Here is a 10,996-nt window from a genome sequence, read left to right as displayed (position 1 = left end):
TAGTAAATGTTTAATTTACACAGCTCAGATTGTTTTCATTATTACATATATGTATTATAGAGAATATATTCCTGAGTAATACACTGCTGAATTTTGTAACCCACTCGTTTGGTTCTTGAGATTTGCGATTTTGTCATAATTTTGACAAAACTGTATAAAAGATTATACCTCACGATTTTGTCGCCACTTAGATACGTTGTTGTAAAAAAAAATTGTTTTTCGGAAGTAATTCTTGGCAATTATAAAGTGAGAAAAGGCATCTAGTTTAGAAGACATAAATTAAAGTTTCATAATTTTAATGCTTTTCCTTAGATGTAAACTAATATTACAAACAGTAAAGTTTTATCAATATTTTAGTAAACGTGTAAGCAATGATTTTAATATTCAAAAAAAGAACAGGTTGGAAAATTGTATTTTTTCGATATGAAGGGTGGGAGATGCAAGCGAAGCCCCTCCCCTGTTCATATATTTATTTTATGAAAAATTTTAAAAACATATATCGAGGTTAAAATCATTGAGACATTTATTTTATGAATAATTTTGAAAACATATGTCTTGATTAAAATTATTGAGACTAAATTTCTTTTTCTAAAAATATTATTTCAAATTTATATATTTTTAAAACAAACAGAGAGAGAGAGAGAGAGAGAGAGAGAGAGAGAGAGAGAGAGAGACGACAAAACAGATACAAAATTCAAACGATTAGGAAAGTACCCTCGATAACATGTATAAAAACGAAAAAAGCCGAGTGTAAGTAAACATTTATCAAATGTGTTGTTTAGTCATTAATCAAAATGAGATTATTCAACTTGTCTCTCAAGTATGAGACTCTGATTCTTATTAATGCGTCCTTGAACTAGAGATATTATAAGTAAGCCTCAGATGTGAATTATCAGTTCGCGGAGATTGTTGTACTAGCAAGTATCCGGTTGAAAAGATTTGTAATTTTATTTAAAACATTTTAAACATTTGAGTGGTGTTTGAATTGAACCGTCGCGTCGCTTCAAAGAATCTATCAGGTAATTGATTTAATATTTTTTTATGTAAAGTAAAACTTTATAAAATTTTATTGCAACATTTAAACTATAGTTAATAATGTAATTAGAGTATGTAAGTGCGTGATTTTTATACATAATTGTTTTCTAATAATACAAGTTGTTGACTTTGTTTAATTATTATAATCTTATTGTTATAATCTTATTAAACGTATTATATTCTTTTTGCGCAAATGTTTAACAGTTAGATGAACAAAACAAAGAACGCTATTAAATAATTGTTGATAATTATATAATTTGTACATTATATCAAAACACAATGTTTGTGTGTGTAACGTGATAATAAATTTGTAATATAACGTGATAAAATTTTCAAATTAATTCCTTGTTGAAGTGTGCAAGTGCTGAAATAACACCTCCGTTTATTACATAGCAACACTATCTTTGCTCATCAATAAAAATATATTTATAAATTTAAAATATATACGCACACACAAATTTGCACAGAACTAAACTTTAAACGGACATTAGGATGTGATCACTTAAGAGCGTTTCTTTTTATATATTTATATAATAAATAAAATTATAACAATGTTAAAACAATTGATACATTTTTTAGATAATAAAATAAAATTAATACTCGACCTAATTTTGATACTATGAAGCAATGATCAGATTTTGCAATTTTATTTTAGAATCTTAAGAAATTATATGTTATAAATAGCAACATAATTATAAACAATAAACGATAAAAATTTTTTTATATAATTTAGGCGAGCGATATCTTTTTCATTATAATGAATAAATTTATCACATTATTTATAACTCTTCAAAATTATTAACTATGTAAAATTTATAAGATTAAGATATTTCAATGATTTTTCTCTCTGTCTTTGACACTCCTTTTCTCTTCCTCCCTCTCTCTCTCTCTCTCTCTCTCTCTCTCTCTCTCTCTCTCTCTCTCCCCGCTCTTCCTCTTTCTCACTCTTTTTCTTTCTTTCTCGTAGACTTAGGATATCAAGACAATTATAACAGTTTTGTTGTAAACAAATATTACTTATCTTTTCACACGTGCAACCAAAGGATTGTAGAAACAGGAAGTTAAAAAGATAAAGCTTAACTGGTCAAGAATATCACATCAGGAAACAATGTTTATCACCATATTGTTATTATTTATGTTTATTTTACTGGTGTGGAATTATTATGTGCATTATGGAAGAAATGGACGACTTATTAATCTCATACCGGGACCACGAGGTCTTCCGTTTCTTGGCTATGTATTGCAAGTCCAAATTTCAGCAGGCAAATATAAAATTTCTAATTTATTGACATTAAGGGGACTAGGCAGTCGAAATTGTAGTAATAAAACTTTTCTTTGCGACTCGGTTGTAAAGAAATGTAAGCAAATACAGATGTATCCTTTTATCCAATGTTTATTGCTATCATATAGGTTGAAAAAAAGTTGGCATTAAATGTATATATATTTAAAAACCGGCATGACACAACAGTGAACATTTCAACGTTTTTTTCTGGTTTTTCCGTGGTAGAACCTTTAACAGATGAGGTAATCTAATTTTTCTTGCGGGATATTCTTTTTTATACTTGTAATTTTCCGCTGGATCTATAAAAAAAAATAAAAACAAAATTATTAAATTGGTGGCCAAAAAACGACAATTTTTTTGAAAACGAAAAATTTTTGTCCATAAAACCGCGACTTATGAATTTTTTTTTTAAAAACTCGAATTTTTACAGAATGTACCGGAGGTTCAGCGGTAAATTACATGTTTTATACAATCTGTAATTTTTCCAAGCCGATTTGAACCTCCGTTTCTTCATAATTAGGGAAAAACCAAGAGAAAATAAGTTTCGAGAAAAACACGTTTAAAGATTTTCATACATTTCAAAGTACAATTACTAATACATACCTTGCTCAATGAGCTCCGGAAGAGTAATAAGATGATTCTAATGATTCTAAACTTTCCCAAGGGAGAAGTACGATAAAATAATCCGAAATGACAAAAGGGAAATTTTGGAAAAGCGGTCAGCGAGCTACAGAATCACCTACCTGCGACCGGGCAAAATCTGAAGAATTCGAGTCCGAGCACCGTTCGACCTTTTTAGCTGTCAAATTCACAATTTTGCGAATTTTGATATAAAACAAACGGCATATTATTCAGGAAGAACGGTACTTTCGAGAAATGCTATAAAAATAATCAATTTTCGACTACCTAGTTCCTCTAATAGACAAACGATTCGTCATTCGTGCACATGCAATTAAAAGTTAAATTCACAAATTTCAACTTTGAAATACTTATTAACATTTATTGCATACAGATTATTCATCTTAGCACTTTTTGCATTATCAATTTGCAATACATTTTCCTAGTTATTATTATAGTATGTTTTCAATATCTGAGTAATAGTAACAATAAAAATAATGACAAAATTAATTCCTCAACAATTTTATATATTTATATTATATTTTTAGAAAAGCTAATGAAATTGTTGTTTAAAGTAACTAATAAATATTATCCCATTTTGAAAATCTGGCTTTTCTTCATGCCTATTGTTTCTATTCGTCATCCAGATGATGTGGAGGTAATAAAAAAAATTGATTTTTTTCTTGAAGACATAAAATTACGATTTAGCTAGAATTAAAAATATTGCGCCTTATAAGATTTTTGGTTGTAAAAAAAAAGAATTATAAAAAATGAAAAAAAAACATTAATACTCAACCAAATTTAAATAAAAATTTGAGATATAATTAATAAATTATTTGTGTATCTAAGATGGAGTGACACAATGAACTGATGTTTTTTCTTAAGATGTTTTCGGTAATTTCAGACGATACTAAGTAGCACTAAGCACATTGAGAAAAGTCATTGGTATGATACGTTACTTCCTTGGTTAGGCACAGGTCTTCTTACCAGCACAGGTAACGTAATGAAATTAACATATACATGCTCTTTACTATTACAGTCTGTTATCGATCTGTCTCCATCACAGAAAATCCAATAAAACGTTACAATTAGACTTAAATATTATCTTATACGTTTAAATAATGAACTTATACAACTTTTTCGTTATAAAAACTAATAAATTTAAAAGAAATTTACAAGTAAAGATTTTAATAATGAATAATTTTGCTGTGATACATGTATTCTCAAGCAAACAGCAGTAATAACAATGACAACAGATATTCTAATTAAAATTTTTTAATTAAATTATAAGCACTACTACACGTGCGCACGTAATATACTTTGAATAAATTATTTTTATTTCCCAATCTATAAAGCTTTAATTACAAACTAACAATTAAATTTACGTTAATATTTATTAATTCTTTTACAGTCAAAGTTTTATTAAAAAAAAGTTTAAAAAATTAAAAAAATGAATTTTGCGACAAAAAAATAAATTTAAGATAATTAATATATTATTTATAAATTGAACATTATTAATTAAACATTAAAGTAGGAAAAAATTTTATATAATATTATTAAAATTTTTTATCATATAATTTTACGTTATACTGTTTTTGTTTTAGGCACTAAATGGCAAACACGGCGAAAGATATTAACACCTACCTTTCATTTCAATATATTAAATCAATTTGTGGATGTCTTAATTAAAGAGAGCAATTGCATGACAAAATCGTTGAAGGATGCTGGAGGAATAGTTGTAAAAGATTTATCATCATTTGTTAGTGAACATACGTTAAATGCGATATGCGGTAAGGCTTTTGTAAAATTTCCATTGTCCTGTGTTCGTATTAGGATTTCATTCTAAGTTATCATAATTTGAGATAAAAAGGTAATTCATTCTAACACAAAACACCGACAGTCCAATGAAAATAGATACCTAGATAGAAAAATGATATATATTATCATATTGTGCTCAGCATGCATACATATATTGTATAATATTATCTAAGAAATTGCATACAAATGCGTGTGTATATGCTGCTCAAAGCGCAGTCACATTATGATGTCAGAAATATATTTCATGTGATAACATTATGACGATCATCACATTGTGATAAAACGTGATATGTCATCATATGATGTATAATTATTGTATAAATCATACACATTTGTGTACATTTTGTGCTCATATTATGTTAATCATGTAATGATCTTCAAAAAGGTATTAAGTTAAAGTTACTAATATGACGATCACACTATGGTGAAAAGCGATTATCATGTATTTCTATCTAGGTAATATTCAAACTTTTTATACTTAAAGTTATATATGAAATCTTCAGCTGTAATAATCTTTGACTTATATGCGATCTTATATAATAAATGCACTTGTAGAAACTGCTATGGGCATTTCTCTGCAAAACCTTGGTACGTTTCAGCAACAGTATCGAAATGCGATAAATGATATAATGCAACTGATAGTTTATAGGTAATTAATGTTTAGTAAATAATTGTATGATTCCTATGATCTCTCCTTTATGTTATAATTATGTATGCAATTATATGTATACAATTTGAAAGATAGATTAATTATTTAATAATCATATAAAGCTAAAATTAGTATGAACAATTAGTGTAAAACAGAAATTCTATTTATTACCAGTTATTAACAATCAAAATATTGTACTTGCTAAATGTTTAATTTCATAATATTGTAATCTTTTAAATGGTAAAAATATTGAAAACATTAAAATATTCAAAAATTAAGAAAAATAAATTGTGCAATAAAATTTATAGAGAAATTACATTTACATCAAAGAATCTATCTTAATCTAATTTAGTTAAAATAAATGGTTAATGTTTTAAGAAATGCTATATTTTTATCGTAACATAGGCTGCGTTCATCAGAGAAAGCAAATTAGTGAGCGCTTAGTGATTTTTTATTGTGATTGGTTTCTGCACTTAGATCCAACATAGATCTAAATGCAAGAACCAATCACAATAAAGAATCACTGATTTACTTTCTCTGCTGAATGCAGCCATAGATAAATTTTATTTATATTCTCTATAATCACTTATAGTTTACTTTAAATATTTACGCTAACTTTAAATAAAGCTGTTACACAATTACATCATTTTTAGAATTATATAATTTTATTGAATTACGTTTTAGAGTTTTTAGGCCTTGGTTCTATAACGATTTGTTATTCTCGTTATCGCCACAAGGAAGAAAGCAAAAAAAACTCTTGAAAATATTGCATGGATTTACGGAAAAAGTACGTTTTAAATCATGTTATTTCAATCCTTTAAACTCTTTTTTTGCGTAATATTATAAGAAACCTTATAATCTTCGTATCGTAAAATTACATGATTAATCAAAAATATTTATAGCACATTATGCTGTTAATATTGGGCTATTGTTATTAAGTACAAAAAATTAATACCGTACTTGTATGTCTAGATCATTGCGGAAAGAAAACTTTATCACGAACGCACCAATGGTCGATACTTGAAAAATCTTGAAAGTGACAAAGAGATAGATGATGTCGAAGTGTTTGGAAGTATGTAAGAAATCAGCTTCTAATTTAAGCCTGTTTGCGTAATTTAAAATTATTGTAGTAAACATACGTAATCTCGCGTAATGATATAGCTTATGTCTGTCGTAAAATTAAATCATTATTATTTCTAATAGAGTTTGACCTTTATACAAGAATAATTTTAATTAAAGAATGCAAAAATGAGATTGAGCTAATTTGCTGTTTATGTTTCTAAAAAGTTAAAAAAAAGCGGCTGGCTATGTTGGACCTTTTAATAGCGGCATCTCGAGAAGGTTTATTAACTGATTTAGACATTAGAGAAGAAGTTGATACCTTTATGGTTGAAGTACGTATCAGTAATCTTTTTTTTTTCGTTTAGTGTATTTAAGCATGTATAATTGTATTACGTTATACATAATACAATAATACAATAATTAATGACGATGATTACAGGGTTACGATACTACAGCGAGGAATATGATGTTTGCTTTATTACTATTAGCTGAACACAAAGATATTCAGGTACTTTTTTTCAATATTATTGCAATATATTATTTAAATTACAATTTTAACTGAAAATTTTGTACGGATAATTATAGTACAGATTTATAGTACTGATATCAAGTTTTTGTTGCGATGTATATTTTCTATATACCAAATGTCTTGAAATTAAATATCAAAACTTCAAAATCATATAAAAGATGCAAACTAAGAAAAAACTCCTTTACAAAATATCGCTCGGTTTTGCTTCGTTTTGAACAAAATTAAAAGAAAAATAAACAAAAACGGTTTTATCACAAATATATAACGATACTACAATTATTATATTTATCAAAAAGTACCATAAAGTAAAAGTTATGGAACATTAAAATTAAAAAAAAGAGTGAATTAAAATTTTTAAAAAATAAAGTTAGAGAATTGTGAATAAATACGCGATACCGCAGAATTAAGAGCCATTTACAATAAGTGTTGTAAATCGTGGGCCACAAAAAATTAAGCAATCATAGTTGACCTTAAAGAACAATATTGAATATAGTTGGTTAGACCATCCTTTATTGTAGCCTGCTACTGTAATTTGTTTTTGTTTATATTTATGCCTTTCTACTATGAATTAATTACAGTTACTCATCAGAAGTCTACAAGCGAATAATTAATTACATCTGTCACATACATATTCTAATTTCGTTGAATATGGGCCAACATGGGTTTTTGCGATTTTCTTCAAAGCGTAAAAAACCGAGCAAATTACTAAAACACTTGTTTTCTCACTTTATTCAATCTCTCACTCTTTTAAAGTTTTGACATTTATTTTCGAGATACCTTGTATGTACATTAGTTTCTACATATATACCCAAAAAAATATTTTTAAAATAAATATAAAATATTTCTTTTGATTTTATTAAGAAATTATATGAATGTATGTACATATAAACCAGATATTAAACAATACAATTTAAATATCATCAATGACGCAGGAACGTGTAAGGGTTGAAGTCGATACCGTGATGCAAGAGAACGGAGGGAAACTAACGATGAGAGCGTTGCAAAATTTGTCATATTTAGAAAGATGTTTAAAGGAAGCGCTACGTTTGTATCCCAGCGTGTTTATAATATTTCGAAAAGCTGCCGAAGATGTAAAATTACGTAATGCATTACTTTTTTGCTCTATATATTTTTGGACATGTAATATTACACGAAGTATAAATTATCAAACGTAAAATAAATTAAATTGCTTTAAGATTTTAAAAATACCAATATTTTGTATCTTTAATTTTTTTTTAATTTTATATTTTTGTAAATTTCAATATTTTGTAATTTTATTATATAATTCAGATTCATACAAAATTCATATAAAATTATGTAATCCATGTTTTGTTGCATATTGTTACATACACGAAGTATATATTATCGAATGTAAAATAAGTTTAAATGCTTTAACATTTTAAAAATATAATATTATGTACATTTTCTTAAAAGAAATCTTCATTTAGGTAAATTTCAATATTCTGTAATTTTATAATACGTCTTTCAGACTCATATGTCATACCTGCTGGAACGAACATACATCTTCATATCTACGGAGTTCACCGAGATCCCAATTTTTGGCCAAATCCAGAAGTATTCGATCCGGATAGATTCTTGCCGGAGAGAATACAGAATCGTCATCCATATTCTTATATACCGTTCAGCGCAGGACCGAGAAATTGTATAGGTGATTTGTTATTTTCGTTTGTGCTCGTATCGATAATTCTTAATAGTGTCGATAAACTTTGAATTTCATGATAGGTCAACGATTCGCTCTGCTCGAGTTGAAGGCTACAATAGCATCTTTGGTGCACAATTTTTACTTGGAACCTGTAGATTACTTAAAAAATCTACAGTTAAAGGCCGATTTATTACTTTGTCCTTCTCGTCCGTTGTATATAAAATTTATCCCAATTAATCACAAATAGCCGTTTAAAATTAACACGGATATCATATAAGTATAAGAATTTGATTAATTATAAAAATGAAAAATAATTATTACGCATATTATACGTTTATTATTATCAAGAAGATATACATAGTTTATGTAAACATGTTACGTGGTTTTTTGTCCTGGAATACACGAATATATTCCTCGCATATCCTCTTCTTTATTTTTCGAGCGTCAATCGGACGGTGATGTTTCAAACATAAAGCACTTTGAAAATCATGAGAAAGTAAATCATTAAAATGATAATTATATTCCTTAAATCTGCTTTGGTTAATAAGAAACTTATAATCAGTTATTTTAAAAAGCAATTATTTATTATATTTATTATTTATTTTTTATTATTTATTATTTTATTAGCAATTTTTTTATTTTTTTTGGAGCCCGTTAAATATTTGAAGGATATCCGATTGAAAACTGATATAATAATACGTCCTTTTTGTCCAGTTTATATAAGATTTATTTTAATTAGATGCAAACAACTATAAAATTAACACAGATATCATAAAGTGTAAGAAGTAGATGTATTGCAAAAATAAAAGAAAGTCGTCATGCACTTTATATGTTCAACAATATAAACAAATACACATTGTATTGTTTTTGTATATGTTTAACATTATAAATAAAATGTACATTGTAAACATGTCGCGTGATTTTTTATCTCGAGACACACAAGTGTGTTTTGTCTCGTAGACACGTCTCCTCATCTTCACTCTTTGATTGATCGCGAATGATGATATTTCAAAGCTAGAGAACTGAAAAATTGTGGAAAAAAACAAGAGCTCGCTATTATATGTTTAAACAAGAACACGTTTAAATGTAATTAGCATGTCTACTTATTATACAAAATGTTTTTCCAAATAAATGTATTTTAAGTCTAGAACCTGATATCACATATTTATACGATTAACGAAAATAAATACGGACAAGATGCTTTTGTGAAAAATAAAATAAATATTACAGATTTTTTGATAAGAACCGAACTTTGCTCGTTCTTTTTTAATTAATTAAAAATTTTAAAATTTTTCTTTATAAGTCTGTTTTATTTGCTACAACGATGTATTATAAACTTGGTATTTTCTTGAGAATTCTAAATAATATTGTGGATAGATAAAATATAAACTAATTATCTTTCGATAAATTATTGATCTCTTGATACTTTTATATGTAGATACATAAGTATAAAATTTAATCAAAATCAAGAAACGTACAAACCCCCAGCGACAAATAATAAAAGAGAATATAGAGAATATGTAGAATCTATTAGCCTACCTAATTCACAGTATTTTAAATTACCAAATTTTAGTAATATTGCCAGATATTAATCAATTATATAGAATGTACCAACTTTTGGTAGATTTATTGCAGATAAATATTAGCAACTATGGTTCTATTTATTGATAAAATTTATCTCTACGAGTTAAATTGTTATCCAGAAATATTTTTATTCGGTAATTGAAATAATGAGTAAAATTATCTTTCGGTAAAAAACTCAACATGTAGATATGATATTTACCTAATAAGTGACTGACGAATAAATCTACTAAAAAATTGAAACAACCGGCTGTTTCTTGATAGTTTAAATAAATACATGAACAAATTTCGTTGATTAGAAATAAAAAAAGTAGTACTTATTATACAAATGTATTCTTTTATTAGCATGTTTCAATACATTCAAAATACTCCAATAAGATTATCTACAACTATTTTAAATAAGCTTACTTTTGTGATATCTCCTTTTTTATATGTTCTTTATAAATTTAAATATATTCTTTATAAATATTGTATATAAATTTTATATCCTCATTGTATAAAATTTTTAATATTTTAAAAACAACGTGAGGTAATAATGTTAAATAAAAAATATAAAATTTTAGAGTGCTTGTATTTTTTTATTTTTAATAAATACAATTTTAAAAGTTATAATATTATTTTTGCAGAAAGAAAAGCAGATTTAAACAATATTATATACATTTTAACACTACACTTTTACACAACAATTTTTTTGACGCTGACTTGACATTTTGTTTTATTATCGTATCGTTTTCAATGTCAGTCTTTTTTAATGACACC

General features: G+C 26.5%; 1 protein-coding gene across 4 annotated transcripts; it reads left to right on the top strand.

Moving 5' to 3' along the window:
- Positions 1-871: 871 nt before the first annotated feature.
- Positions 872-9,485, top strand: LOC140672994 (cytochrome P450 4C1-like). 4 transcript variants are annotated; one of them, XM_072905532.1, is made up of 13 exons: positions 872-1,019; positions 2,079-2,297; positions 3,484-3,593; positions 3,840-3,930; positions 4,540-4,725; positions 5,309-5,402; positions 6,087-6,189; positions 6,375-6,474; positions 6,690-6,796; positions 6,904-6,972; positions 7,926-8,094; positions 8,483-8,662; positions 8,737-9,484. In XM_072905532.1, exons 2-13 carry the CDS (start codon positions 2,144-2,146, stop codon positions 8,901-8,903), a joined length of 1,530 nt encoding a protein of 509 aa, XP_072761633.1. In that variant the 5' UTR covers positions 872-1,019; positions 2,079-2,143; the 3' UTR covers positions 8,904-9,484. The 4 variants fall into 4 exon arrangements, with proteins under 4 accessions (XP_072761633.1, XP_072761634.1, XP_072761635.1 ...); XM_072905533.1 differs by having other exon boundaries at positions 874-1,019; positions 2,003-2,297; positions 8,737-9,485; XM_072905534.1 differs by lacking the exon at positions 2,079-2,297 and adding an exon at positions 2,982-3,180 and having other exon boundaries at positions 882-1,019.
- The last annotated feature ends 1,511 nt before the right edge of the window (positions 9,486-10,996 follow it).

Source organism: Anoplolepis gracilipes, chromosome 14, assembly GCF_047496725.1.
Source record: "Anoplolepis gracilipes chromosome 14, ASM4749672v1, whole genome shotgun sequence".
Lineage (NCBI taxonomy): Eukaryota > Metazoa > Arthropoda > Insecta > Hymenoptera > Formicidae > Anoplolepis > Anoplolepis gracilipes.
This window is presented reverse-complemented; position numbering and strand designations above follow the sequence as displayed.

Excerpts from the sequence above, each read along its gene's own strand:
- LOC140672994 (XM_072905533.1), top strand. The coding sequence starts at position 2,144 with ATGTTTATCACCATATTGTTATTATTTATGTTTATTTTACTGGTGTGG. Across the intron at positions 5,403-6,086 it reads ATGCAACTGATAGTTTATAG|AGTTTTTAGGCCTTGGTTCT; the intron begins GTAATTAATGTT and ends ATTACGTTTTAG. Across the intron at positions 8,095-8,482 it reads TGCCGAAGATGTAAAATTAC|ACTCATATGTCATACCTGCT; the intron begins GTAATGCATTAC and ends TACGTCTTTCAG.